Below are 27,967 nucleotides of genomic sequence, written 5' to 3'. Positions count from 1 at the left end.
TCTGTCCACAAGCTTTACCCTTCTCCATAGAACGCTCTACGTAGCCAAGCTTCAGCGGCCCGAAAAGCCAAGTTTTTTGCACGATCGAGCTAAGAATGCACGCGATGCACCACGATGCATACTCTCCTGCAACCTACTCCGGTACAATATTGAATGGCCGCAACACCGCCTATTGAGCCAGCCCATCACGACACCTGCAAACCGCAATAGTGAGCTGACATAGCAGAAAAGCAAACGTCACTAGAGGCGCAGTAGACCACGCGGTCATGAAGCCGGAGGTCTAGATGCTCTATCCTCAGCTTGCAAATCGTGGCGGTGCGATATGAGTGATTAGCCTACGCGCCTCATTGGCCGCGTACCCAGCAAGAGCGTGATAGCGAGTTAAGGTTTCACAGAACAAGGGTCCAGGTGAGGGAAGCGTGGACAAGCGCATAAAAAGAGCATTGACTCACGGCCCTTTTCCTTGCGATCGACTCGACTGTTTACTCACCTCACCGTTCTGCTTCATCCTCCACTACACCATCAACTGTCCATCGTGCAATACTCCTCTATCTCACAACCGTCATCGCACATATACCCAACAAAGTCTACCACACCCTCCACAACCCGCAAACATGAACAACCCCAACCATGGCGGTGGTGCCGGTGCCGGAGGTCAGGATTACCTCGACAAGGCCTTCAACGCCGGAGCCAAGAAGTTCGGCGGCGCGCAGGGTCAGAAGATTGCTGCAAACCGTGGTATGAGCGAGAAGATTGTAAGTTCAGACACTCCACTGTATTTGCTTCGTGATTAGCAGTAGTGCGCAAGGTGTTGGTTGCAGTTTGTTGAGGGTGAGAGCTAACGAGGTGAAAACTAGACCGACGGCATGCGCAAGGCGTACGAGAAGGTCACTGGCAAGAAGGTTAATCCCAAGTACTCCAACTAGGCGGGATTACTCTTGCGATGGTTCTGCGACTGCTCGGGTCCGCTTGAGCAGTGCGGGGAGATGATGGTTTTCCGGGTCAGCACGGCGGGCTGAGTAATGATTGCGGGCAGGCATGGATGTGGGAAAATTGATCAGAACAGATATGATGGACATGATACCCAGGAATGAAATTCAAGGCTTATTGCAAGATGAGCATGCGTTGTCAAGTGAGACAGGTCTGCGCTGTCGGGTAAATGTGAAGTGTGAAGTGTCTTAGATTCCTACACCGGACACATGCATCGCCATGCTCAACACCACAAATGCCATCGTGACGGACCGAGACTTAACTATTGGGTACCCGCACAGCGTGCGCAACCGTCTCGATAGTACCGCCGCCTCAAACCTTCAATCGCAAACCCACAGGCCTATCCAGCCAGCTCAACCCTCCTTCTCAACAACGCCCGCGCCTCCGTCTCACTCAGAAGCTCCAATCCCAAGTCCTCCAGTACATCCCTCGCAGATTGATTATCCGCAAAAAGCCGCCTCTCCACCTCCCACAACCCAAGTTCCCCTCCTCCCTCAAACCCAGACGCTGTGTCACGGGTGGAATTTGCTTTTTGCGGAGCATCATGCAGCTCATCACCGTCTTCTGCGGCCCAAGCTCCCGTGTCCCAGTCCTCGTCTTCTTCGCCACCATCGTCATCCCGACCCGTTGCAGTATCAACTTGCGAGGCTGAAGTGCCTTTTACGGGTAATCCGACGATTTTGACGCCTTCGAGACATTTGGCTAAGCCCGCTTCGGCAACCCCTGGACCAACGTGCTTGTCCACGACTCGGCAAACGGCCGCGAGGTCAGCGTGTAGCTGGGCAGCTCCCTGAGTAGAGAATCGATACCGGCTGAGCACATTCTCCCACAGCGTCGTCGAGATGGTGGTCAGGACGGCCCGAGTGATGCGCCGTAATGGCGCAGATGCTAGAGCTCGCGAAAGGAATGCTAGCGTGCTACGTAGGTAGGTAAGTAATGGGTCGATTTCTGCAGTTGGTGACAGTTCTGTGGCGGTCGAGGCTGAAGCGGAAGGCCCGCTAAGAGTTGCCCACGGGTTGCTAAAAGCAAATATTAGTAAGTGGGATTAGGAAGTATAGGGTTTTGGATCTGGATCCACAGGGCAGGGGTCCAGATCTGGATACGTACATGTGCCGATATGGACGCAGCGCCTCACGCACATTGCTGTTGAGTGTGTCGATGATAATCGTCTCACTGCGTTCACGGAGGCGCGCGTACCACGATGCCGTCTCGTCAAAGAGGGAACCGCCATCGACGTCGTCACTTTCAACGTTCTTGGATGTGCGTTCCGCGACGTCGGCCACGCTCATGGTACCAATATTGCTAGTCTGGCCACGAGCACGATCTTGTAGACCTTCCCAGATATCGAGGAAGAACTACAGAACAAAGGGGTTAGCTGAAGTTCGGGTCACACAGAAATCATGCAAGTGAGAGCCTACCACGTCGTCGCTCCAGTCACGCATGGCCCGTTCGAGATAGTCAGCACTGCCATACGTCTTGCAAAGGCGCTCCAGTCCCTCGACGCCAAGCAGCTTCTCCTGTTCCTCCTTGGTCACACCGCCCATAGCGCGGCCCAGTGACGTGGTCATGGAGAGATACGCTTCCAGATTGCTCTGCAGCCTTTCGTGGAGTTTGTCGAAAATGGCAATCTGTATGTCAATCAGGAAGGTGAGCTTCTGGCTGAAGGATGTCAAGGGTCTGTATCGATCTGCAATGCATTGCTGATTAGCGACGCATCTGGAAAGGAGGGGTAGGCGAGGACATGCCGGTTATGGTTTCGAGCAGGTCGTTCACGCGGATCGCTCCCTTGGTAGGCTTGGTGGCTTTGGGATCGACGCTCTCGTAGTCGAGATCACCAAAGTCTGGAGCCTCGACGATGTTCTGATAGCGAGACAGAGCGACTGCGGATGTTAGCGACCCGACATTTCTCCGTTGGGTAAAGGGCCAACGTACAGTCTTTTTCGACCTGCAGCCATCGGCCAAACCAGTCGCCCTGAACAAGGAACTCCCATGATAAGCCCTTCCACCCGTCGACGCCATAGCCGCCGTCATATCCCCAGGTGTCTCTGATGGTCGTGTCAAAGCTCATTATCTCGTGCATGAGGTGGCTGAGCAGCTGGGGCTGGCCCGCGACCTGGGGCAGTAGCGAGCCAATCTTGGAGCGCAGCATGGGCAGTAGGGCGGTTATGAAGGCGGACATGGCATCGATGTAGACGGGGTTAAGCGCAAGATCGGTGCCGCGGAAGTGACGCAGCAAGACAGGTTGTACATGGTCACTGACGAATGCGCTGTAGTCGTTCAAAAGCGTGGTAATGTGCGAGAGAAAGTACTCGGGCCTATCAATGCGGTTCGTGGGCTTGTCGCCGTCGAAGTGGTAGCGGAAGCGCATCTCGAGCGGCTGCACGAGCACCTCGATGGGGAAGAGGACGGGCGGGAGCTTGACCTTGTCGCCCGGCCCGCTGGCATAGCTCATGCCCTGCAGCTCGGGCAGCTGCAGATCGAGCAGCTTCACGATGGCCGTCTCCCATTCCTCCTGCAGCGGGCTGGGTATGGCGGCCCTGGGCGTGGGCCAGTGTATCTTCTTGAGGGTGCGGTCGAGGTCGGCGGCGAAGGCGTCGAGGATCTTGGTGCGCAGGGCTTGGGCGATGGTGTTGACGTGGTGGAGCAGCTGGGGCGCGGCGCCCTCGGCGTCGTCTTGCAGGTTGACGAGGCGGGTGTGCAGTGCGCGCAGCTGCTTGTAGGGCGCGAGGGCGGCTTCATTGGACGTCTGGAGCTGCGCCTGGGCTTGCTTGCTGCGCGGAATCAGCTGACTGAGGCCGTATCGGACACGGGGGCTGTCCTACCTCAGAACGTCGACGTCCGCCAGCAGTTGCACGTATCCGTTGGCGACGTCCAGGCGGTGCAGCGTGTCGAGGACCTGCTCGAAGCGGGGCACGGCCTCGTCGCTCGTCTCGGAGGCGGTGATGACCAGCAGGCGGCGGTCAATGTCGGCCTGCTCGTGGGTGAAGCGGTCGGCGGCGCGCGTGAGGTCGCCATGGTGCGAATGCGAGGCTTGCTTGGCCGTGTGCAGGTCGCGCTGTGCGTCGTCGAGCTGCTGGCGGAGCAGCCCATGCTGCGAGTTCAGCGTGGCCAATAGGGCGTCGAGGCCGTCGAGGTCAGCGGCATTCTGGAGCTTGTCGTCGAGGTAGTCGGCGACGCGAGTCTGGTTGTCGTCCATCTCGTACGATCAACGGGCGGTGGTGGGCGTGGGAGTGCGCCTAGGCACTTCGCGTCGGTACGGGCTGCCTAGGTGTGGCGACGTCGGCGCCCGCCCTGGCAGCTGGAGCCTCGGTGGCCGGCCTGTGCGCCCTCCCACGATTCTCGTCCTGCGCCACCGATCGATCATCCCAGCCGATTCTCAGATCCAGCAAGATCCAACCGTGCGTCAGGCCACTATTGGAGAACGTCCTTAATCCACCTACTGCCGTGACCCACGCCCTGCAAACCTCTGTACCGCTGCAAAGAAGGCCCAGGCGGTTCTGTTCCGCCGCTGTCTATTTACTGCCTGTCCTGCCCTGCACTGCTGCGTGCGCACTGCAGACCTCTCCCCGCCCAATAGCCGAAGTTGCGAAACTTTTTGTGTTGCGCCGCTGCCGTCATCGCCAGCCGCCATGCCCAAGGAACACAAGAAGCGCGGCCGCCGCGACGACCAGAAGAAGCGCAAGCGGGACCAGGACGACGATGCGAGTGCAAAGCGCTTCAAGAAAGAGGACATCGACCAGCTCGAAGCCGAAAACCCTGCCCAGCATGTCCCCGAGCATGACGTCGCCCGCCCGGATGCGACGCCCTTCTACGGAATGCTCGACGAGCAGGAGCAGGAGTACTTCAAAAAGGCCGACGAGATGCTCGAGCTGAACCAGTTCGAGAGCTCCGAGGACCGCGACATCTTCCTCGCCAGCGTCTGGAAGGAGGCCGATGGGAAGGAACTGAAAATCGCCAACAGCCAGACGTCGCGCCTGCTCGAGCGCCTGATCCTTCTTTCCTCGCCCGACCAGCTCAAGGGCCTGTTCCAGAAGTTCAGCGGAAAGTGCGTACTGAATCGCTCCTTCCCCATTCAACCTGCTAACCCGTCGCAGCTTCCTCAACCTGGTCCAGAACCGATTTGCGTCCCACTGCTGCGAAGCCCTCTTCATACAAGCTGCGCCTGTCGTCACCCAAGAGACTGCTACCAAACCGGAGAAGCTTGCAACACCCCCGTCGTCAGACCCCGACCAAGTCCTCGTCTCCATGGAGAATTTGTTCCTGTACACGCTGGGCGAGCTGGAGGGCTACATGGGTTTTCTAATGACCGACAAGTATGCATCGCACGTACTGAGAGTACTACTCGTCATTCTATCGGGCGCCCCGCTGGAAAAACAGAACAAGTCGGCTATGCAGAGCAAGAAGAAGGAAAAGGTCACCGTCTCAGGCGCAGAGAAGGAGCAGGAACGTCTACTCGAAGAAAGGGCCGTCCCCGAAAGCTTTTCCGAGGCCCTGGAAAAGGTCATCAGCGAGAGTGTCTCGGGCATTGAGTCGCACTACCTCCGTACCCTAACCACACACCCACTCGGCAGTCCCACTCTACAACTGCTGCTCAAGCTGGAGCTCTCCCACTTCGGCAAGTCGCGCGCCAAGGACGAAAAGTCCATCATCCACCGACTTCTCCCAGACAATCCTATCGCGGAAGGAACAGAAAGCGCCATCCTGATCAACGGGCTTGTGTACGACACCATTGGCTCCCGACTACTGGAAGTCATCATCGAGAACGCGCCCGGAAAGGTATTCAAGTCCATTTACGGAGAGTTCTTCAAGGAACGTATGGGTACGCTAGCTCGCAATGAGATCGCGGCCTATGTGGTTGGAAAGATCATGGAAAGACTTGGCAAGGACGACCTAGAAGAAGCCATGCGTCAAATAGTGGACCAGATTCCCAGCTTGGTAGAACGTGGCCGGACGGGTGTTATCAAGACACTCATCGAGCGATGCGTCGCTCGTGACATCGACTGCTCGCCTATCAAGGCTCAGCTGGAGACTGCATATGCCGGCTCCAACGGTTTCGAAGTCACACGCATTCTCAAGCTCAGTGAGGAAGACGGCAAGCCTCGTGCTAAGCACGAGCACTCACCCGAGAAGGTTCACGGGTCACTCTTGGCACAAACCATGATGACCGTGGATGGGCCCCTCGGCCAACTTGTCTTTGACTCTCTGGCCAATCTGTCCCCTGAACTCGCCGTTCAGCTCGCTCGCGACTCTACAGCGTCACGGACGCTTCAAGCGGCCCTAATGTCGAAGAACGCTTCCGTCATCTTTCGCCGAAAAATGATACAACAGTTCTATGGCAAGATTGGGGAACTTGCACTTGATCCTGCTGCATCCCACGTCATCGACGCCATCTGGCACGGTACAGCTGGCCTCGCTTTCATCCGCGAGCGCATCGCGGAAGAGTTGGCCGAGAACGAGAACTCGCTTCGCGAATCCTTCGTCGGGCGTGCGGTCTGGCGAAATTGGCGCATGGATCTCTACAAACGCAAACGCGGCGACTGGGTCACACAATCACGCTACACCGCCGGCAATGACGGATTCCAAAGCTTCCCCGAGTCCAACGGCGACGCAACACCCCCGCAAAACCATCGGGCGGGAAGACATCTGACAGCTATCGAGTTGGCAAGGCAGAAGCATGCCGCTGCGAAAGCCTCACAAGCCAAGGACGGCAAAAAGCCGAAGAAGGGGAGTCACACGACAAACAGCAGTGTCAGCAGCGGAAGCAGCAGCAAGGCCAAGAGCCTTGTTGCGCAATAATAGTCACATTACACATCATGTACAGGAATTTCTTTTGTCAGCACGGTTCGCTGAGAATGAGGCATCGTTTAACGGCGTTTTCCGAGCTGGGCTTAGGGCTTAGGTGGGCCTGTCACGCATTTTTCTGATTCGACGACTCTAGATACCTTTTAGTGGCATACTTGCATGAGAACAGTTTTGCTTTAGGAATGTGGCTTGTACCCCGAGCAGAAAGAATCGATGACTCCATGTTCGTCATTGCTAAATGTTCGGCGCTAACGCCGACTACTGGGCCATCTTTGTTTGTGTTTGTGACTTCTTCTACACTCATCCCTTCACGTACGAGCACACAAAAGTCCATAAATCTTCGTGTGTTATCATAATATAATTCGTGCGTACGCTCCTCACAATGTCATCCCCACAACAGGGTGAAACCCTCCATCGCGCTGAGGAAGTCAAAGACGTAAGTGACTCGGAAGGGCATTCCGATTGTTCCGACACTCCTGCACCCTTACTACGCCTCTCATCTGTTACATCCAAACAATAATCTATGTTGCGGTATAGGGACACCTACTGACAGCACTGCCAGCTTCTCGAATCAATACAAGAATTGATAATACCCTTCATCCGCTCAGCCGACGAAGACGCGGCGACTAAACACACAGGCCATGGACTGAAAATTGAAGGTGGCGGGCCGAGAACCGCGTTAGTAGAACACCACCCGCCCAAAAAGCTAGAGTCCATTCTGAAGGAAGAATTGGAGATCAATGATGGTAAGACCGGTAAAGATGGCCTGGTCAAGCTCGTGGAGAGTATCTTGAAGTACTCTGTCAACACATGGGATCAAGGATTTCTAGACAAGTTGTATGCGAGTACGAATGCTGTGGGAGTGGTCAGCGAACTGGTATTGGCCGTACTGAACACCAACGTATGTCTTGCTTCAAATTCTGTACTTGAGGCATCATTAACCCACCGCAGTCACACGTCTACCAAGTCTCTCCCGTCCTAACCCTGGTCGAAAAGCGAACGACAAAGTACCTAGCAACACTATTCGGCCTCCCCACCTCCACCTCAGGAGGCATCTCCCAACCCGGCGGCAGCGCCTCCAACAGCTCCGCCATAGTAATCGCGCGAAACACACTCTACCCGGAGACCAAAACCGACGGCAACGGCTCCCACAAATTCACCATCTTCACCTCAGCCCACGGCCACTACTCCGTCGAAAAAGCCGCCAACCTCTTCGGTCTCGGCTCCAAGAACGTCATCGCCGTCCCCGTCGACGACCGCGGCTGCATGATCCCGTCTGAATTCGAACGCTGCGTAAAAGAAAGCAAAGACCGCGGCGAGACACCCTTCTTCCTCAACGCAACAGCCGGGACGACCGTTCAGGGCTCTTTCGACCCGTTCTCTGCTCTCAGCAAGATATGCAAGGAACAGAATCTCTGGTTCCACATCGACGGATCATGGGGCGGCAGCGTGGTCTTCAACGAGAAGTACCGGGAATCGAGGCTCAAGGGCGCTGAACTCGCGGACAGTATCGCTATCAACCCGCACAAGATGCTCGGCGTACCCATGACTTGTTCCTTCCTCCTCGCCCGCGATATGAACACGTTCTACCGCGCACTCACGCTGCCAGCGGGCTACCTCTTCCACAACGCGCCTGGCACCGACGCAGCGGATATCTACGACCTCGCTGATCTGACACCTCAGTGCGGTCGCCGCGCCGATAGCTTGAAGATGTTCCTTGCGCTGCAATATTACGGCCCGCAGCACTTTAGCGATTTGGTCGCTCGTGGATACGAGAACGGGGAGTACCTGTTGAGTAAACTAAAGGAGAGTGGCAATTTCAATACGATTAGCCCGGAGCCGTTGCCGTGTCTGCAGGTGTGCTTCTATTATGCAAAGGGAGGGCAGTTGAAGGAGGACGCGGACGCGAATAGTAAGGCGACAACAGAGATTGCTAATAGGCTTATTAGCAGGGGCTTCATGATTGACTTTGCGCCGGGCGAGAAGGGCAAGTTCTTCAGGGTCGTGGTGAACGGGGGATTGATCAAAGGCACGTTAGATGGTCTTGTCAAGGCGTTGGAAGAGACGGCTGCGGACTTGGGATACTGAACATGGCACGATGAGGAAGAGGAGATGGCAAAAGTCACACAAGCGATTAGGGTCAAGTCATCGTATTGAAAAGCATTCATTCATTTGAGAATTGGATATCTATGTTACATGATGCTCGTATCTCGTAATCATACCCATAGCATGTAAACACCAGAAATGATCTTCCACACACACTTACGCAGCACTAGGCCGCGAGTGCGTCGGCAAGAAAAATGGCAGAAGTGATGGAAGTATACAGCTGCTTGTTGAGAGATGCAATAAGAAAGATGCATGTCGCAAGACGCAGTCTGCGATATCATTCCAGCGATGTGGTAGCTTCCTTCAGGATAGCTAGTCGAGTACACCCCAGTAACGCTCAGCGTTGAATGTTGACGCAGAGTCGGCTTTCCACTCCGAGTCGTAGGCACTGAAGAGGAACAGATCGCCATTGAAACTCGCGCGGAGGGAATCGAGGGCCATACGTTGGTTCTCGGGCGAGGGGACGGCAGCACCATTCGCATTACCCTGTCGAGGCCAGCCGGACTCAGTGACAATTAGGCGCTTGTTACTGCAGGCGGCTTTTACACGCTCGACTTGACTCTTGACAAATGTACCAGCATCCTGAGCTTGGGTGTTCCGGTCGAAGAAGGCGTGGATATTGACCATGACCACGTCTGAGGCGCCGCATATGGCAGGGTTATCGAGCGTAGCAGGAGCGGTCTCGACTGCGCCTACAGGTCCGTTGTAACCGAGGCTTCGTAGTTGGGTGCGAGCTTGACCGATTGCGTCGACGACCTGGGAAGATGTCATTCTGCGTTCGTTGACGCGCTCATTCTCGACAGCGAAGAGTTGGATAACATCCCAATTGCCGCCGGCATACTGATCAATGGCGCTCTTGTAGGCTTTGATGACCTGGCTGAGATCTTCGCCGCCGCCACTGGGGTCTAGATACGCGCCACCCATGAGCTTTTGGCCGTTCTTCTGGGCGTTCTGAATTGCAAGTGGGATCTGATTGCAGTCCATGCCATAGATGCGGATGACTTTGTAGTCCTTCATGCTACTGAATTCCCTAGCAACTTCATCCGGGGTCTTGCAGTTGGCGGAGCCGCTGTAAGCATCCCAAGTTATACCCAGAGGCAGAGTTCCAGCAGCAGCCTTTTCGACCGGGACGTCCTCGGGCGGAGACGCTGGTTGCTGGGGCTTAGGCTCTTGAGTAGGAGCTGACGGCCCAGGTGAGGGTGAGGGTGACGGCGTCGTGGTCGCATCCTGAATGTCGACAGCAGTAGGCTCTGCTGGAGGGGAAGCAGATGTGGAAGACGTTGGTAAGGGAGCTGGCTCTGGCACGGCTGATGAAGTCTGCGGAGGCTCGGCAGTTGACGATGTCGTCTCGGCTGTGATTGAGGGCACAGTGACAGGTGAAGTGAGGATTGTCGAAGTCGCAGTTGAATAGGGTGCGCCTGCGTCATTGACGAAGACAGCAACTTCAGCCATGACTTCGGTGACGTAGATTACCTCGGTGACAACCTTGCGCTTATGATCTGTACCTTGTTAGTGAACGATGTATCATAGACAGGCAAAGATGTGACTGCAGTCTCAGTGCAGCAGGAGAAACTATCGTCACAGTATGCCGCAAGTGGAGAGAATTCTGGTAACTCACTGAGTGGACGTCCGCTCGCAGAGCTTACTAGAAGGCCGGCGGCGGTAAGAGCGCTCGCGAAAACGATGGACTTCATGGTGATGATGAAGCGAGTGTTATGGGATGTTTAAGCTGGGTATACAACGTAAAGGTGCTGTGTGTGGGAATGTTGTGGGTTGCTTGGGTGAAGCCGTGCAGCGCAGTGGATGTATAGGTGCGAGAAATGAGTGAATGACTGCCTGCAGCTGAAAAGAAGGAAAGACCGACTGGGTCAATTTAGGGAAGCTGGGAACCAACAGAGACTGTAGAGACTGTAATCAGCGTTGAAGAGGAAGCGCGGTCGGTGTTGACGAGTAGGTATTGTTGCGCTGTTGTGGTACCTTTACCTGCGCTAGCACCTTCTGGGCCTTAGGCGACGCCGTTTGGGCAATCGCGACGAACGGCGAAGGTATTCATGGATCGTCCTGCAGGGTCCAGATATCGTGGTCGCGACTGCCTTAAGAGATACGATGAAGGATGAAACGCCAACCCCAGGTTATGATAAGGAGCACGAACTGAAACCTCAACCTGCCCCAGGCGCTGGGCCACAAACATTTGGACGACTAGAACGAAGTGGAGAAGGAAACAATATAGGTAGGAACAGACAATACAATGGGAGCTCGTTGGCTGGGCACATGGCTTCTCGATACCGAGAGTACTGAAGACTGTAAACGCGGAGAAGCTACGTAGTCGGTAGACTTGAACAAGATCATGACTGTATGAGTGAATTGGATAGCCGTTGCCATATACCCACCGCTGATTGTTGATAGAGACGGGTCGATTCAAGTCACCACATTAGCCGATCGTTTGCAGGCCGGTATACGGATACAATTACGATAGCTTTAATCTTGATGCAAAAAGTGCGATATGTTTGATCGAAGGCTGCATCTATTGATATGTAGTGCGTGTTAAGTGCTGTCCATACTTTGCGAGGCAAGTACGTTGACGACACCAGCCCCAGCGCTGCAAAACCTTGTAGAAGATCAAGGAGCGCAAATTTGGAATGATAGCAGTTTGAAAGCGCAGAAAAGAACCCGAAGCGAAAGAAAGGGACACGGCGAAATGCATGATGACTCGAATGATAACACTAAGAGCGGAAACATACCTGGGTACGCATAATGTTCGTGTGTGAGTAGAAACACAGAGTGAGACGAACGCATGGCAGTTCAGATCAAGCGTCCACAAGGCGCGCCCGACGTGCTAAGTATGCCGGAGCTCTCAAAAGAGAGATGCGACACCAAGAAGAAACGAAGGGTCAACATGTCTTTAGCCTGAAGGATGCTACTCACTTGAAACCAGCTGGAGACGACGGCCTTCGACGACGGCCTTCGATGACATCTCTCACGAACTGAGCGAAGATTACAAAATGCGCGCATAGTAAGCCACGCATACAGCTTCAATGAAGCGTCGCAAATGTCGTAGGACTTTAGAGGTAATAGTATTGTAGATGAAGTGAGCTTGGCTGAAGACAAAAAGGAGGCCCGCAGCCTGCAGGCCGTCGCCCTGATGCGGGGCACGTGTGCCACAAGCCTCCAGGCAAACCCCTTTGAACTCAGGCGCGGGGCTTTCGCTCACTCACCTACTACACTCTTCTTCAATACCTCCTTTAGCGTTGACCTGCCACAGAAGCGAGACGTGCAAACCCAGGACCATTTATCGCGACAAGAGCACGAAAGAAAGCATGAGTCGGGCACAAGGCGCACAGGCACCAGCGCACGGCCAGCGCTTCCCTCTCTGTTGCCGACCGTGGGTTTCGTCGCCCGCACTGGCCCTCGCGTCGTCTAGCACTTGCGCTGGCTCCACCAGCATCACCAGCAACTTTCGCTCAGTATATATAGCTAATATTTACGGAGTATCAACGTGCAGTGCGAGGATTTGTACGAACTCATTTCTTGCCTTTTACCAGAAGTGACCGCGAGTCCCGCACAACACTGCACTTACTCAATCTTTGGAAACACCTCACCCTTCGTGGGTTCGAAACTCTGTTTTTGCACTTTTCTTTTTGCCTTTTTGCCCAACCCACACAAGCATCCATTCACTCTACTCTGACAACGTCACAACTATCTTGTTGACACCGATTTCCTGTCTTCATCTTTTTGCACATCTCGAGCATCTCAATTTGGCCGGGATGCTGCAGCAGTCTTGCAATTCGCTGTAGACATCAAATGTAGGTATCATAAACCCACCCAGGAATCTGGTACTCCCACTCTCTATAGACATAATATCAACATCATGACCCCTCCTATCATGACACGTGAACATGTTTGAGTTCGGTACGCTTAACGGGACATCGCACGATAATCCATGCATCGTATTTTGCGTGAAGCACACATCCACATCCTCACTAACCGCAGTCATGGACGCAGCGCAGAGCGTAAACGGTAAGTTACTCATGCCCACATCGCTGTGCAGTTAGCTGATAGAGCTCTACCAATAGAAAACGCTTCTTTCCTCTACGGCCATGAGCATCAGTACCAGGTTATCATTGTTCCAACATGCACATGCGAAAAGGGATATAGGGCTCTCCTGATCGCTAAGTCCCGTGAGGCTGGCCAAGCAGTTATTGCTGTCAATGATGGCGCTGTGTTCCACGGCGATACCATCCTTGGAGGTTTGCGACGTGCAAGCAAGCGGGCAGCGGTAGACGCACTGAGCCACCGACTTATGGCGCTCGTTGGATATCTAAGCCGTAAGTCTTTCGGTCATAGATGCTAGGGCGTGACGAACTTGCGAACGCTAACATTATGTAGATTCGGCTGGCCTCAAAGACGGCGATACCTTTGTCACCAAGTACAAGAACGGTCGCACTACCATTCGTGTCAAACATCCCGACGGAACAAGGTCGAAGAAGACTATCAAGACTGGGGATATCAAGAGAACAGTTCCGGCCTGTAGTGCGACTCTTTCGAACGGAAGCGATGCTACGTGCTGTGAGAAAGAGCGTGAGAGGCTAGAGTACGAGAGCCAGAAAAGGGAGGTCGAAAGACATAACAAAAAGATCGATAAGCAGTTGGAAGATGCTGCAAAGCAGTTGAATGCTCCTGAGAAGGAGTGGGATGCTTCCGAGAAGGAGTGGAATGATGCGAAGAAGTTCGGAGATGAAGATAAGAGAAGGTGTTGTGTCGTCATGTAAGCAGGAGGAGTCGATGGAGGAGGACGGTCATAATACCTATCTCCAAGGTCACTCTGAAGTGATATTTGCTCGGCGATAGTCGCGGACTAAGAGTAGTAATACAAAGGCGATGCTGATAGCATCTAACCGGACGCCCAATCGTGTTGACTCTCCAAGTCTAACACTTCATCTTAATTCCCCTCCTCTTCTCGTTCTCCCTCCATTCAAACATGAACTGCACACCAGTGAATAGCGCACCACAAGCCGTAGCAAGGAACATCCAGCCGGACCAACTTCCTACGATACCACGCACCAAATCCTTGAGACCATCGACGCCCAGGGCAAAACCAACAAGATTAGCTGCCATGAGCATGAGGATTTCGAAGACGGCGCCGACTCCGCATAACCAGCGATACGCATCCGGACTGTCCTTCCACTTCCTCGCCGGGAAGATATACGAAGCAACAATCTCGGGGAGAACGAAGAGAGTGACCAGCCAACCCCACATCAGCAACCGAAGCTGGATATCATGCCAGATCGCGATGAAGGTAAACACGGCGAGGTAGTTTCCAACCGATCTAGCCTTTCCCCAGAGACCATCTCCTCTGTTGCCACCCAGCGGGATGTAAAGGTATCTCAAACTCCACTTGTTGAAGCTACGATGCCAACCGCGCCAGAAGTGCATGACGGAGTAATTATCTGACATGCATCTGACCATGTTCTCTGGTGGGTCGATGCCATCCAGGAGTGACCAGAGACGGAAGAAACGCCATGGGATGAGCAGCTTTAGCCAGATGTGCTTCAGGTTGAAGAAGCCTAGCATGCTAAGCTGGGCTGGCGTGTATTGCGACCAGTCGGGCCTCTCATGGAAGATGGCGACCATATACATGTAGTGGATCATGATTTCCATTGTCAGAAGAACGACAATGAAGCGGACGAGGTAGAGTGTTGTTCGCTTGGTGGTGATGCTGTGGGGTCTGTACCGGCATTGAGCGATGTAATCGTTGAACGTGATGATGGGCCCAGCGAGGTAGAGGGGCGAGTACATGGCATAGGCGAAGTAATTGCGGAAAGTATAGTCAGTAGGCTTGGCGGGTATCGTGACGCGGTCCCGCTCGGAGAGGTTGGAGGCGTCGAGTTGTTTCTTCTTGATGTTATTAGCTATATCGAACTAAGGGTGGATGGGTAAAGTACTTCAATAGAACTACCCGTACGAGAGTTGAGACTCCAGTAGTAATCGAGATTGAAGCTGATCAACCGGAGTATGGTGAAGTTGAAAAGAACCTCCCACCGAGGTATCAGACCACCATAGCTGTCTAGAGTGTGACCGAAGTTGGATGCTGGCTGACCTTTCTCCGACAATGTGGATGGAAGGAAAGTGCCAAGTATGTTGGCATACGAGTATCCATCTGAGAACTCGTTTGCAAAAAGAGTGCCGACGTTGAAGATCCACGTAGCAGCTGGTACATATTGCCGGGGAAGCTTCGTGCCGATGCAGTAGTTGGCATAGAGAATGGCGACAATCTTAAATGCAGAGAAGCCATGTAGGGCGGTAAGAAAGATAGCGGCGAAAAGAATGTCGAACGAGATGCGCTGGTTCATACGGGCATCCGCTGCAGCACCTGGGGTTAAGCCCATAGTAAGGCCATTGCTGGCAGAGGGCCGAACTTGAGTATACGTTCCCGCCCTCCAGAACGAATCATAAGCCTTACGCAGAATAGGATGAAGCAGAACAACGATGAAGAGGTAGGGGATGTTCTGGCGGAACCCGCTGTATTGAGCATCGGTATTGTCCTGAGGAGTTAGACAGTGGCATGTGACAGTCGATGTTGCAACGTACTACTTTGCGACCAGGTATCCAGCCATCTGACAGAAGATGTTCAAACTTTGGATAGTTTGGATGGGATTCTGCATAACGATCAGCTCTCCTCACCCTCTGCGGGCTTATTCGGACGAACCTTGAGAAACATCTAGTACCAACTTGAACATAAAGAACACGCTGGCTGCAATGGACACGTAGTAGAAGTAGAACTCCGGCGTTGACCATAGTGGCGCATGACTTCTATTTTCTAGACTCTTGTCTCCATTTCGTCCATCTTTTACTGGCACTGGTCCAGCGGGATCAAGTTTGGCCTCTTCGAGCGCCTCTTTCGGGGGTGCGGTGGCCGGTACAACGAAGCGTGTGTCGAGGGTATCCAGCGAGTAGAGCTGGCGAATGAATTTAAGCGCCATTGTATTGCCTAGACTATCTCTTCATCTTCTAGTGTTCAAAGGGCCCTGTGTATATGTCCCTGGAGTATGCGGTGGGGAGGCGCGGGGGACAAGTGCGGTGATGGAGGCCAGGTCCGCAACCTCAGCTTTTGGAGTTCGCGTCCGGCAACAACTTCGCTCCAACACCAACGCCCATCCTGCAAGGACAGCGCCCAAAGCACCTCGAATACCCATTATCACGCGTCAATCAAGTCTTACATATATCAACGGACTTTTGTTAAGCTTTGCGCATTGCGATAGTCGCGCGCGATGAACATTCCCAACGCATCAACCGCACCAGCTGCGGGAGAGTACGCCGGAGGTACGCGAAGCTCGACGGAGCTCTACACGCAGCGCATGCTAATTGAGAACCATAGATGAGGTCTCTGCGATCGTTCTCGACCCCGGCTACTCGACCGTTCGCGCTGGATTCGCTGGCGAGGACGTGCCCAAGTCCGTCTGCCCTTCCTTTTACGGCCAAACATCCTCAGGCGAACACCTATTCGGCGAGAATGCGATACATGCGCCGGTCGGCGGTCTCGATATTAAGAACTATTGGGGCTCAGACGGCATTGTAGAGGACTGGGATACAGCGACCAAGCTGTGGGAGTATGCGATCACGAGCCGACTCACGGGCGCAAAACCAACCGACCCTACCAAGAATGGGCTGAATGATGGCAATGGCGAGAACGAGAATGGGGAGGCCATGGACGTGGATATGGACGCGTTAGAAAACAACGAGAAGCCGCTGGAAGACAGCCCGCTGTTGGTCACAGAACCAGGCTGGAACAGCGCAAAGGCGCGGGAAAAGTACATCGAGATTGCCATGGAGGACTGGGGCACGCCAGCTTTCTTCTTGCAGAAGACTGGTGTATTGGCTGCCTTTGCATCAGGAAAAGCGTCAGGCATCATCATTGACGTCGGCGCGTCGCATACATCCGTCACACCTGTGCTCGACGGCATGGTGCTGCGGAAGGGCGTCCAAAAATCGCCTCTAGCAGGCAACTTTGTCTCTGACCAGATACGGACGTCGTTCAAGCAAGCCCAGCCTGAAGTGCCATTGACACCGCACTACATGGTCAAAAGTAAGACACCAGTCGACGCTGGCGCACCCGCCCAAGCAACCTACAAGACATTCGAGACACCACCGACCGACTCCTTCCGTCTGAACGAAGAGGAGCGCATTCTCACGTCCTTCAAGGAATCCGTCGTAGAAGTCTGGCCCGGCCCCGGCCGCTTCAGCACCAACGAAGAGCTGGCAAAGAGCATGCCAGGCCGACCGTTCGAAATGCCCGACGGCTGGAACCAAGTCTTCGGCATCGAGAGGTTCCGCGCCGCAGAGGGCCTCTTCGACCACAACGCCGCGCTCGCCAGCGAAACCATGCCCGCGCCGAAGCCTGAACAGACAATCCCCCGACTCGTACAAGCAGCAGTCCAACAAGTCGACGCCGACCAACGTCCTCTCCTCCTCTCCAACATCGTCGTAACAGGTGGCTCGACGCTACTCTACAAGTTCAACGAGCGCCTCAACTACGAAATCAACGCCATCTACCCCAGCACTAGGAACAAGCTCATCGCACCCGGTAGCGTGGTGGAGAGAAAGTACGCAGCCTGGATTGGCGGCAGTATACTAGCTAGTCTGGGCAGTTTCCACCAGCTGTGGATCTCGAGGAAGGAGTACGAGGAGCATGGTGCTGGTATTGTCGAGAAGAGATGTCGTTAGGCACGACGTGATGGATGCGATGCGGAGTCCATGTTTTACTGAGGGTCACTAGACTTCTATTGTTTTGTTAGGTAGTGTAATGCACAAAAGATTCCACGACTGAATGCTGTTCACATCGAATGCTTGCTCTGAATGTCTGGAGGTGGTTCATTGATCGTCATCATATTGCCTTGTAGCTATTTGGCTGTGGTTCGTCGGGAACCCCGTTTCGGTGTATAATACACGTTCATGTTCGTAACGCCATCTTGCATCGCCCCGGAGCTAGAGCAAAACCTATGAGTCTATATCCATCGTCTCTGCTGTACCGGCTACATCGCCATCCTTGAGCTCGTGTACGGTCACGTACTTGCTGATCTCCTCCTTTGTGATGATCTTCTCGTTCAGCACCGCCGTAGTTCCCCGCTGGAACCTGTAGTTCCTCTGCTTGGGCTGCCTGGTGTTTGGTGTCTTGTAGTTCCTCATCAGAGTGGTCTTGTCCTCTGTGATGACCGCTACGTCCACGTTGCTACCGGAACCCAGATCGTTCCAGATACCCGCCTCGATGGCATTTGCGCATAGTGTGACGGCATCCTCCCGCGACAGGTCGGACTTCCACTGTGTCTCGAAGACGGACATGGCGGCCAATGAACCGGAGCCCATGGTGACGTACGGCAGCTTGTCGGTGGAACCGTGGGCGTGGACGGTGAAGAGATGTGCGCCGGTGGGGTCAACACCCGCAATGACGAGGTAGGCGCCAATGTGGCCCTGGTGGCGGAACAGGTGCTGCTTCAACATGGTCATGCAGGTAACGACGCGGGGCTTGCGGCCGGTGGAGAGGGCGTGCAGTTCGAGGTTCGAGGAGATGATGGCGGTGGTGAACTCGGTGTCGGCGGCGGTACCGGCACCCGCGCACCAGATGTGAGGGGAGATGTAGTGGAGTTTCTCGCAGTTCTGCGGTGCATGTCAGACCAGTGTCCATGGTGGTGGTTGTGTCTATGGCGGGGACGAGCCTACCTTGTCTGCTACAATGGGACCACTTGTGGCTCGTGTGTCTGCTGCGATGACTACACCGCCGTTGAAGAGACAGCCCACAATGGTTGTTCCTGTGCTTGTCGCCTTGGGCAGCGGGATGCCCTGGGCGTGGAGAGCCGCATTGCGGTTGTGGTTGGAGAAGTCGAAGCCGCCCATGGTGTTGGTGTGCGGTGTCGGTGGAGGCGTGGGGTGCTTGCTGCGGAGACGGCGTGTATAGTGGTAAAGGTGGTGATGTCGCGCGTCTACTCGGTTTGTCTAGGCGGTCGGCGGCGAGGGCGAGGTTGCGTAGCTGTCGTGCCTGGAGCTTGGATGGAGCCTTGGCGCAGCGATGAGCTCCACTAGCTCGGGAACTTTCTCAGAACAACAAAGCGCGTCGCTTGAGAGCGTCGAGCTAATGGTCGCATGCTTGTCGCTCGACTATCCAGAGCGCCAGGCACCATCTCCTTGCATCTCCGCCGTTTCAATCACCTTCACCTCCGTCCGTCTAGCCTAGAACGGCCTGTTTGCTCTTTCCCAAAACACACCAAGGCTAGCACGCGCTCCCGCGCTCGTCCTCCGATGCATATATGAATAAGCTGAGAACTCCGACGCGCGACACCAAGCCGAGCCTCCTACGCGCCAGAACCTGTTCGGCCTGCAAGTCCTGCAGAATGTCTAAGATTCCCGCGCCGGCTGTCGAGGCTGGGCCTGAGGTGCCCGAAGTCGAAACTGAGGTAGCTACAGCTCGCACCAGACCGCCATGCGACGGTACTAACGACGACACAGCATCTCGGCTTCAAGGTCCTCAACCAGGGCAAACAGGGCCCCAAGAAGGTCAAGATCCTGCCCCGGCCATGGCCTGCCGATAATCTGCCGCCTGCGTGCGCAAACCTCCTCTCCGTCGCCTCCAAGCCCGCCCTTCTCGCTGCTGCCGGCCCCAACATCCTCGTCATTGCGTCCACAGACTCCGTGCGCAGCGCCTTCCAGAACAAGACCATAGCCGATGACATCGCAAACGCCGATGACCCGCGTCTCGAAGAGCGCGACATTGACGTCGTAGCAGACTTCACGCCCGATATCACCATCTCCACTCCCAACCTCCGCCATGTCGCTTTCTCCGCCGATGGAGATTTCTTGGTTACATCTGATGAGGCCGACGGCGGCGTCGCTGCGTACAATGTTGCGAGTGTCGTTAGCCAAGGCAAAAAAGACGCGGACACGAAACTGGCGACCGACGCACCCGTTCGCGCTCTCCTCCCAAACCCCTCCCCCGAATTCGAACAATACTTCGCCATAGTCCTCGATAACGGCAAGCTCGAGATATGCGATGTGGAAAAGGGCGTCAAGAAGACGATCCGGGAGGCACATGTCAACTGCGCCGCTTGGAGCGCGCGTGGAAAGGCTGTAGTCTCTGGCTCTATTGACGGCACCTGCGCTATACACATGACCGCTGGAGACCTAAGAGGCATCGTTCCTCGGCCCCCGGACGTCGATGAAAACTACGAGGTGACCGGCGTGTCATGGCTGAAGACTGAAGAGTTCCTTGCTGTCTACTCTCTGAAGGACCAAGACCAGGATAACCCGGAGCAAAAGAAGTACAGCGTCATCAAATCAGCCAAGGGCTGGGGATCTTTCACGTACCATTCCTTTGTCTGGGATCCTCTTCCCGAGGCATTCGAAGCTCCACGCCGCCAACTACCTGCACGTATCTCGTCCACACGCCTACAAAACTGGAAGCCCGATCTCGACGACATGCTCATCATGACTTCCTCCCACGCAGACTCCATCGCGATACTTGCCTCCACAAGCAACAAGATCTCCCCGGATCAAGAAACCTGTAACGAGCTCATGATGGTCAACGTGGATGATACGAAGAAGGCTCAGGTGCCGCGAACCGCTTACGGAGACGAGGAAATGGATAGTGTCTTCATTGGTGAGGCGCTTGATCTTTCGAGCAAGGAGAAGATACTGCGTCCCATTCCCGCTCTGGAAGAGATCAATGAGGCGCCGTGGCCGCTTCCTGCATACATGGCTCTGACTCACGAAGGTCTTCTTGCGGCCTGGTGGGTGATGTGGAACAAATCTATCGAGGCTGGAGAACGCTACCCCGGTCTCATCTTCAAGAGCGAAGCCACACAGCATGCGCCTTCTTCTACTCCGAGGGCATCCACGCCTGCGTCCAAACTCCCGGTTGCTACATCTACCCCTTTCAGCAAGTCCATGGGCACACCCGGCACCCCAGGAACAGCTGGCATCCCCCACTTTGGCAACGCTGGAAACGGATTCGGTACACCAACTCCCGCTCTGATGAAACCCCAACCGCCCGGCTTTGGAACACCCGGATTCGGTACTGCTGCTACCAATTTGCCTGCTCCAACTTTCGGTAAACCTGCACAGCCTTCATTTGGTGCTCCATCTTCAATCGGTAAGCCTCCTCAGCCAGCTTTTGGTGCTCCCTCTGCAATCGGCACTCCCGCCAAACCTGCCTTTGGCGCTCCTTCTGCAGTAGGTGCCGGCTCCGGATTCGGCGCAGTAGGTGGAATGGGCGGCAAAGCATCGCCATGGGGAGCGACATCTCAAACTTCAGAGTCAAAATCCAACCCATTCTCGGCCGCTGCTGGTGGTTCGTCGGGATTCGCCCAATTCAAAACTGCTGGAGGGTCAAACTCCTTTTCGAGCTTTGGAAGCAACAACTCTGCACAAGCTGGCTCCGGGTTCGGAGCACTCGGGCAAGGGCAACAGAAATCTGGCTTTGGAGGTCTGAAGACAGAGCCAAGCTTTGGTTCTACTGTCACCGTTGGCTCTGGGACTGGATCTTCGCTACCCTCCTGGGCGAACACGCCCGCTCAGCAAAGCAGCTCGATCTTTGGACAGCCAGACAAGTCATCGTTCAACACGGCCTCGTTCGAGTCGAAGGACTCCGATGCGAGCGAGGCAGACAACCGAAAGAGGGACGAAGCTACACCTACACCACAAGCTCAGCCGTCCCAAGGCTTGTTCGGCCTTGCAGGTGGCTTCAAGCTCGGTACTACTTTTGCAAGTGACGGTACAGCTAAGGACGATCCAGCGAAGCCTGCGGCTCCTGCCAACGGTTCCTTCTTCGGCAGTGACTTCTCCAACATGCTAGGAAAGACAGGGATGAAGCCGCCCGCAACCCCAGCGAGCGAAAACCCCCCAAGTTGGGTCTCCACGACACCAGCATCCCCGCCAAAGCAGAAGTCGTTATTCCCCAGTGACACTCCTGCAAGGGAGAGCGCAACCCCCAAGGCTGCACCACCTGTGCAAGAGCCCGCTACTCCGGTGGACGACGCACCTTTGCCACCAGACTTCACCAAGGCTAAGCCGGCGAAAACTGAGGACGCACCTCTACCTCCAGATTTCATCAACACAAAGTTGCCGAATTCGACTAGCGACGATTTGCCTCCGCTCGCTGGTAGTCCTGGCGTCGAGGTGGAAGCACCTAGTTCGTCTGGAGATGTATCTCCCATTGACAACGAAGACGAGGAAGAACATGATCACGACCATGACGACGAGAGCGAAGAGGATGATGATGAGGAAGGTTTCTCTGATGAGGAGGACGATGAGGAGGTTGAAGAAGTCGACGACACATACCCGCCAAACAAGACAACAAAGCCGCAAGCCGCGAAGGCGGGTACCTGGAGCTTCCAGGACAGTGTCAACCAGTCGCGGCAGTTCTTCCCCCCTGCACCGACTCCTCCCACAGTGAAGTCCGGCGCCACATCACAGTCCGGAAGCAGCGCTTCACCAGCCCAGCCTTCTTTGTTCGCTCAGGCCTCGAAACCTGCCGCCAACCAACCATCGTTCTCAGGCTCATCGCTGTTCGGTCAGCAACCGAACAAAGGCCCCTTCTCTGGTAAACCCGATCAGTCATCGATGCCTGCGAAACCGAACTTCCCGCCTCCGACGAACCGCGCCCAAGACCTTCGCTCGCCTAGTCCAGCTCGTTCGAGCTCAGCTTCTCGTCTCCGACGAGAACCTTTGGTCGCACCGGGTGCTTCATTGAGCTCATCCATGCAGGGGTCCAAGCCGCCCACGCCACAGCCACAGGTCTCCGATCTTGAAGATGAGGAGGACGAGCGGATACGCACACAGCTTGCGCAGCCGATCGAGCCGAGCCGTAACCTGGAGGAGTTTGTCGCATACCAGAACTACACTGGTGGCAAATCACCTAGCAAGACGGGTCACGCCGCTCAGATCGAGTTGATTTACAAAGACATCAACGGTATGGTGGATGCACTTGGCTGGAACGCTCGATCTATCAAGTCGTTTACACAATACCACCTACAGCCCCAGACTGGTCACCAAATCGATCGACGTATGCTGGATGATGTCCAAGACCAGGGACCTCACGGCTCATGGTTCGAGAACTTCACTTTGTGCGAGATTCAAGCCTTGCGATCTCTTGAAGATCAGCTTGAACAAGAGCTGGATGCAGGGCGGGTACAGGATGTGCTCCTCAAGCTCACACAGCTCGCTCGTCTTCTTCACGACAAGGCCAAGCTCATGACTCGTCTTAATGACATACGCCGCCAAATCATCAATCGCAAGGACCCCGAAAAGACAGAAGCTCTCCGAAAGGCACCATTGCCAAAGGAGCTTGCCGATGGACAGAAGGCTCTGCGCAACGACTATGCTCAGCTTTTGACGTCGCTACGCAAGGCTGAAGATGCAGTCGCAGTCCTACGCTCGCGTCTGGTGTCCCACAACGCACAGAACGGCAGCACAAAGTCAGTGCCTTCCATGGAGGCTGTCAAGAAGACAGTCCTCAGGTTGGCCAATCTTGCTGAGCAGAAGAACAACGACATCCTCGTCCTAGAGGCCCAATTGCGCAAGATCGGCCTCGCAGACTCCAGTCGTCCTTCCTCATCTTCATCACGCAACGCTGGTACGCCCCGACGGTCACGCGGTACGGATCTCCGCCGCAGCATTGCCGATACGCCTTACGCCACCCCGCCTACCAACCGCAACAAGATGACCCTGACCGATCTAAGCCGTCGTGCTCTAACTCCCGAAGTTGAGAGTACGCCTACGCCCAGCAAGGGCTATGGCCTGTTTTACACACCCGAAGGCAGTCCGACATCGGGCAAGGAGATCGCGCGTTTGAGCGACCTGGTTGACGACAATATTGATAGCTTGCGACAGACCGCCAGGACAAGGAAGCAGGTCGCTAAGGGTCTTAAGAATGCCCTTCTCGACCGTGGGATCAAGGTCACAAAGGTCAATTGAGTAGTACATTCTGTCGATATCGGTGTTGGATTATGATTGTGTATGATTAAGCGTACTTGTTATTTGGGACGTTTGGATAGCGATTGCATGCATGGGGGATCGAAAAGGAAAATGTAATACATCTTGCATAGATAGAGCATGGGGAAGCGTGAATATTGATTGGCCTTGATTAGCTCACTGACTGACGGTGACTCCTTCCAACTCTCCCGCGGTCACTTTCACTCTTGCTCTCTCTTTCCTTGGCGGTCTGTAAACGCGTCGCGAACCCCACAGCGCGTCCAAAACCGGAACACAGCTTTGCTGCTGCAACTGCCGTGCTCTCAAACTGTCGAGATTGTGACAACACAAACTACTGCATCTTGCTAATACCGCTTGTACATTCGAACGTCCCTCCGTTCGAATGCAGCACCTATAGGTCACGCGACGTTCCCAGCAGCACCTGTTTAGGTAGTCCGCACGGAGATGGCTCCCGCACTTCCCACGCAAGACTACTACGTCACCTTGGGGGTGCGACCTTCTGCGCTGTACGGCGAGATCAAGACGTCATACCGCCGCCTCGCACTATTGCATCACCCGGACAAGAACATCGGATCTCAACATGCGACCGCGACGATTCAGCTTGTGCGGAGAGGCCACCGTGCTTTGAAGAGTGAGCCGTACTAACGTCGGGCACAGATCAACGCAGCATGGGAAGTACTCAAAGATGCGACTAAGAGGAGCGAATACGATCGCAGCCGTCAACAACGAACTGCTTCATCCTCAGGCAGTCAACCTTACGCTCCATCTCCAGCCACATCACAGCCAAACCCTCAGCCGCACCCGCAAAACGAGACACCAGCGCAAAGGGAAGCGCGTGCACAAGCAGAGAGCAACCGGATACGACAAGAGTGGCTCAACTATGAGAGATCTCAGAAAGAGCAGATTCGTCAATGTCGTAACACTGTCAAGTCTCTTGAAGCCGAACTCGAGTGCCTGAACAGGAATGTCTTTGAGAATCGAGCAAAGCTAGCAAACGACAATCAGTCGGAAGCGGGCACATTGGCCTTCTTGAGCAACAGACTGAGTGAACAAGAGAAGAGCGACATCACGTTAGCCACAATCAACGCGGAGAACGCCATTCGGATCAAGCAGATACGCCTAGACGAAGCAAGGGTACGGCTCGAACAGCTGAACGATGACCTCACGAAACGAAAAAATCAAGAACGCGAAAGGCTTGTGGCTGAGCTGGCTGAGAAGGCGAGGAAAGAACGGCTTGCGAAAGAAAAGGCTGAACAGGCCCGACAGTGGGAACAGACAAGACAAGCATGGGAGGCTGAACAACGTGCTGAAAAGGAGTCCCGAAAAGCACGAAAGAAAGCGAAGCGAGAAGCAGAACAAAAAGCAAGACAGGCAGCAGAACAAAAAGCAGGATGGGAGGCAGCAAAGAAAGCAGCAAGAGAAGCAGAGGAGTATGCGAGAGAGGAAGCAGAGTATTGGGCGACGCAGAAAGAAGAGCGTCGCATGAGAGAGGAAGCAGAGTATTGGGCGAGAAAAGAAGCAGAGGAGTATGCGAGACAAGAAGAAAAGTATCGTGCGAGAGAGGAAGCAGAACGTCGTACGAGAGAGCAAGTGGAGCTTCGTGCAAGACGGAAAGCAGAGCATCGTGCGAGGCAAGAAGCAGCTCACCGTGCAAGACAAGAGGAATCGAGGAAGCGCGCGGCAAAGGAACATGCAGCAAAGCAGTACGAGGCCACAGCAGCAGAACGATCACGAGTGAGGAGATCCAACTGTGACCATGATACGTTGTGGATTAGGGTTGAAGGCCAGCATACTTGCGCATTCTGTATTCGAATACTCGACGAGTTCTCAAGGCAATGTTTCGGTTGCGGTACCAAAGCATGTGTCACCTGTGCGCAAAAATTGAAAGGCGGAGGCGACACATGTGTACGAAGATGACGGGACTGCGCAGGGTTGAGAGGAGCTCTTCTTCTGGTGTGATGGTAGTGTTGATACCTTGGGGAGCTGTTATAACAAGCATGGCTGGAACTGAGAAGCAATCTGGGTGTGGGATGGAAAGTACTTGGGCGTGGATAAGGTTGGAGGTCAAGTTGCGATACCTAGGTTCGCTTACCAAATGCTGCTGCAAGCTCTCGGGTTGCTACCATGTCAGTTGTATATGAATCTCAGGACGCGGAAGGATTGGGTGGAATATCGGAAGGGCCTCGATCGTGTCTGGTTCCACTTTGTTACCCCACTTTCGGCCCTTCCCTACGTCAAGCTTGGTGTGGGGCAAACAGCTCATCGTATGCATGTAGCAAGATGCGACAGAACAACACCATAGCCCTACTTCTTCATTGCCTCATTGTCTGACTTCTTACTATTGTCCCACCTCCTCTATTTTAATCCCCACCACTCAAGCTACTAACCACAACATCCATACAAATTACATACCCAAAATGTCGGAAAACGCTACCGAGATTGTGTACATACCCATGAAACCCGGGCTCGATCTCTCATCGGGCGAAGCGAAAGAAACATGGGAGTCAACCCTCAGCACTATTGCCAAACAGCCCGGTGCCAAAGCATTGTACTGGGGCCGACAGATCGAGAACCCGGAAACCGTGCAAATGGCAGTAGGTGCGTATTTACTCGTGCTTTGCCCAACCAACTACTACGCAAGGATTGCCAGCACTATACGAACTTGCTGACCGAATGTAGAATGGGAATCCATCGAGGACCATAGAACATTCGAAAAGACCCCAGGCTACCAACCTTTCCTGGCGACCATCATGGAAAAACTTGCATCTGGCGACGACCCAACAATCTTCCACGTCAACTTTCCCGCTGCGCACACTAGAAGCGATAACCCATTCACCATGCCCGTAACGGAATGCGTAAACGCATTCTTCGCCCCCGACTACTCACAAGCGGAATACACCTTCCAGTTCTCCACTTTCCGCACCTTGGCAACCGAAATACCTAATGCTGAGACCAAAGGAGTGATAGGTGGATGGAGTGTTGAGCCACACCAACACGAGAGTTTGGGTGTGGGTGTTGATGGAAAGCTGTTTGCGGCGTTTTTCGGATGGCCGAGTGTAGAGGCGCATATGGAGTTCCGCAAGACTGAGGAATTTGGGAAACTTATTCCTTATCTGAGGAGCGGGCCAAAGGGGCTGAAGGTTTGGCATGTTGCGTTCCAACAGTACAAGTAGATAACCACGCTCCCTTTCCTGATACTTCAAATTCGATCCTGAAACAAGTGGCTAAAAGGATGTTGCGTATGTTGTAAGCCTTCGTGTGGTAAATTAAACTTTTCTGGGTATATCTACGACGTAGCGCTAAGTCTACGTCGATTGTTTTCATTTGCTCCCAAACGCCCGAATCCTTCAATTACTCCGATCCATGCATTTCTCATTCGCTCATGACATGCCCTTGGGCGGGAAGCTAGACTCCTTCTTGAAACCCTCCTTTGAGATTCTGGAAAACTTGAGAGTGGCCAGCTGAGCCCACTCGCCGTTCCACTCTTTCAGCTTCTTCAAGTTGAGCTCGTCCTCAAGGTCCGGTACCCAGAAGCCAGCGGCATACTCGTCTCGCTCGGTGTTCTGGTGGATCTCCAACAAATTTTGACGCGTGCTTGCTGGCCGTCCTGGACGACGAGCTGCCTTCAGTTGGGCCAGCTCTTCGTCATCGCGACCTAAGTAATCCTCAATCATGGCCTGGATCTCCGGTACGCTGAGTGGTGCGACATGCTCTGCGGTATATGATTGGAATGATTTGACTCTATTAACTATCACTAGTTAGCGATAATACGGTCAATCGACTGCAAACATAACGCATACCGTATGTTCGATTTTGATCTTTTCGTTGTCTGAAAACGCGATTGAGCTTTTCGTCTCTCTGCGCTGCGCTCTGTAACCGCTTGGTATCCCGGCTGCCCTCGTGCAGGTTGGGATTCTTTCCCTTCTTCTTCGTAATCTTCTTATGCACCTTGTCGAGACGATTGCTGACCATTTTGAAAGTTTGACGTTTTGTTTGATGTTGGTGTTCGCGGTTCGCGCAAGAAATTTTGGATATCCATCGGCGCTCGGCGATCGCGACCACGCTAGCCGTCGGACGCGGACTAGTGCATATG

The 27,967-nt window shown here is 54.3% G+C and overlaps 13 protein-coding genes across 13 annotated transcripts; 8 read left to right on the top strand and 5 right to left on the bottom strand.

The window, feature by feature from the left end:
* Window positions 1-614: 614 nt before the first annotated feature.
* J4E79_003195 (uncharacterized protein) lies at window positions 615-926 on the top strand (the record flags this gene model as incomplete). The annotated part of the gene is made up of 2 exons (XM_049352090.1): window positions 615-755; window positions 858-926. 2 exons carry the CDS (start codon window positions 615-617, stop codon window positions 924-926), a joined length of 210 nt encoding a protein of 69 aa, XP_049213561.1.
* Window positions 927-1,330: 404 nt separating this feature from the next.
* Window positions 1,331-4,186, bottom strand: J4E79_003194 (uncharacterized protein; the record flags this gene model as incomplete). The annotated part of the gene is made up of 6 exons (XM_049352089.1): window positions 1,331-2,009; window positions 2,098-2,345; window positions 2,409-2,677; window positions 2,736-2,870; window positions 2,923-3,761; window positions 3,813-4,186. 6 exons carry the CDS (start codon window positions 4,184-4,186, stop codon window positions 1,331-1,333), a joined length of 2,544 nt encoding a protein of 847 aa, XP_049213560.1.
* Window positions 4,187-4,619: 433 nt separating this feature from the next.
* Window positions 4,620-6,786, top strand: NOP9 (Nucleolar protein 9; the record flags this gene model as incomplete). Its single annotated transcript, XM_049352088.1, has 2 exons — window positions 4,620-5,035; window positions 5,085-6,786. 2 exons carry the CDS (start codon window positions 4,620-4,622, stop codon window positions 6,784-6,786), a joined length of 2,118 nt encoding a protein of 705 aa, XP_049213559.1.
* Window positions 6,787-7,174: 388 nt separating this feature from the next.
* J4E79_003192 (uncharacterized protein) lies at window positions 7,175-8,880 on the top strand (the record flags this gene model as incomplete). The annotated part of the gene is made up of 3 exons (XM_049352087.1): window positions 7,175-7,228; window positions 7,355-7,693; window positions 7,744-8,880. 3 exons carry the CDS (start codon window positions 7,175-7,177, stop codon window positions 8,878-8,880), a joined length of 1,530 nt encoding a protein of 509 aa, XP_049213558.1.
* Window positions 8,881-9,210: 330 nt separating this feature from the next.
* Window positions 9,211-10,592, bottom strand: J4E79_003191 (uncharacterized protein; the record flags this gene model as incomplete). The annotated part of the gene is made up of 2 exons (XM_049352086.1): window positions 9,211-10,397; window positions 10,517-10,592. 2 exons carry the CDS (start codon window positions 10,590-10,592, stop codon window positions 9,211-9,213), a joined length of 1,263 nt encoding a protein of 420 aa, XP_049213557.1.
* A 2,298-nt stretch (window positions 10,593-12,890) lies between these two features.
* J4E79_003190 (uncharacterized protein) lies at window positions 12,891-13,667 on the top strand (the record flags this gene model as incomplete). The annotated part of the gene is made up of 3 exons (XM_049352085.1): window positions 12,891-12,915; window positions 12,972-13,223; window positions 13,285-13,667. The coding sequence occupies 3 exons, from the start codon at window positions 12,891-12,893 to the stop codon at window positions 13,665-13,667; spliced, it is 660 nt and encodes a 219-aa protein (XP_049213556.1).
* Window positions 13,668-13,824: 157 nt separating this feature from the next.
* Window positions 13,825-15,878, bottom strand: J4E79_003189 (uncharacterized protein; the record flags this gene model as incomplete). The annotated part of the gene is made up of 4 exons (XM_049352084.1): window positions 13,825-14,807; window positions 14,855-15,440; window positions 15,487-15,554; window positions 15,605-15,878. 4 exons carry the CDS (start codon window positions 15,876-15,878, stop codon window positions 13,825-13,827), a joined length of 1,911 nt encoding a protein of 636 aa, XP_049213555.1.
* Window positions 15,879-16,166: 288 nt separating this feature from the next.
* J4E79_003188 (uncharacterized protein) lies at window positions 16,167-17,619 on the top strand (the record flags this gene model as incomplete). The annotated part of the gene is made up of 2 exons (XM_049352083.1): window positions 16,167-16,218; window positions 16,274-17,619. 2 exons carry the CDS (start codon window positions 16,167-16,169, stop codon window positions 17,617-17,619), a joined length of 1,398 nt encoding a protein of 465 aa, XP_049213554.1.
* A 273-nt stretch (window positions 17,620-17,892) lies between these two features.
* Window positions 17,893-18,786, bottom strand: PUP1 (proteasome core particle subunit beta 2; the record flags this gene model as incomplete). Its single annotated transcript, XM_049352082.1, has 2 exons — window positions 17,893-18,549; window positions 18,613-18,786. 2 exons carry the CDS (start codon window positions 18,784-18,786, stop codon window positions 17,893-17,895), a joined length of 831 nt encoding a protein of 276 aa, XP_049213553.1.
* Window positions 18,787-19,280: 494 nt separating this feature from the next.
* On the top strand, window positions 19,281-23,856 carry J4E79_003186 (uncharacterized protein; the record flags this gene model as incomplete). The annotated part of the gene is made up of 2 exons (XM_049352081.1): window positions 19,281-19,343; window positions 19,396-23,856. The coding sequence occupies 2 exons, from the start codon at window positions 19,281-19,283 to the stop codon at window positions 23,854-23,856; spliced, it is 4,524 nt and encodes a 1,507-aa protein (XP_049213552.1).
* A 462-nt stretch (window positions 23,857-24,318) lies between these two features.
* On the top strand, window positions 24,319-25,612 carry J4E79_003185 (uncharacterized protein; the record flags this gene model as incomplete). The annotated part of the gene is made up of 3 exons (XM_049352080.1): window positions 24,319-24,505; window positions 24,542-25,373; window positions 25,402-25,612. 3 exons carry the CDS (start codon window positions 24,319-24,321, stop codon window positions 25,610-25,612), a joined length of 1,230 nt encoding a protein of 409 aa, XP_049213551.1.
* Window positions 25,613-26,291: 679 nt separating this feature from the next.
* Window positions 26,292-27,047, top strand: J4E79_003184 (uncharacterized protein; the record flags this gene model as incomplete). Its single annotated transcript, XM_049352079.1, has 2 exons — window positions 26,292-26,472; window positions 26,554-27,047. The coding sequence occupies 2 exons, from the start codon at window positions 26,292-26,294 to the stop codon at window positions 27,045-27,047; spliced, it is 675 nt and encodes a 224-aa protein (XP_049213550.1).
* A 207-nt stretch (window positions 27,048-27,254) lies between these two features.
* J4E79_003183 (uncharacterized protein) lies at window positions 27,255-27,846 on the bottom strand (the record flags this gene model as incomplete). Its single annotated transcript, XM_049352078.1, has 2 exons — window positions 27,255-27,622; window positions 27,675-27,846. 2 exons carry the CDS (start codon window positions 27,844-27,846, stop codon window positions 27,255-27,257), a joined length of 540 nt encoding a protein of 179 aa, XP_049213549.1.
* Between the last annotated feature and the right edge of the window lie 121 nt (window positions 27,847-27,967).

The sequence above is a fragment of the Alternaria viburni genome (genome assembly GCF_023758015.1).
Source record: "Alternaria viburni strain BMP 2772 chromosome Unknown scaffold_5, whole genome shotgun sequence".
NCBI classification, from domain to species: domain Eukaryota; kingdom Fungi; phylum Ascomycota; class Dothideomycetes; order Pleosporales; family Pleosporaceae; genus Alternaria; species Alternaria viburni.
This window is presented reverse-complemented; position numbering and strand designations above follow the sequence as displayed.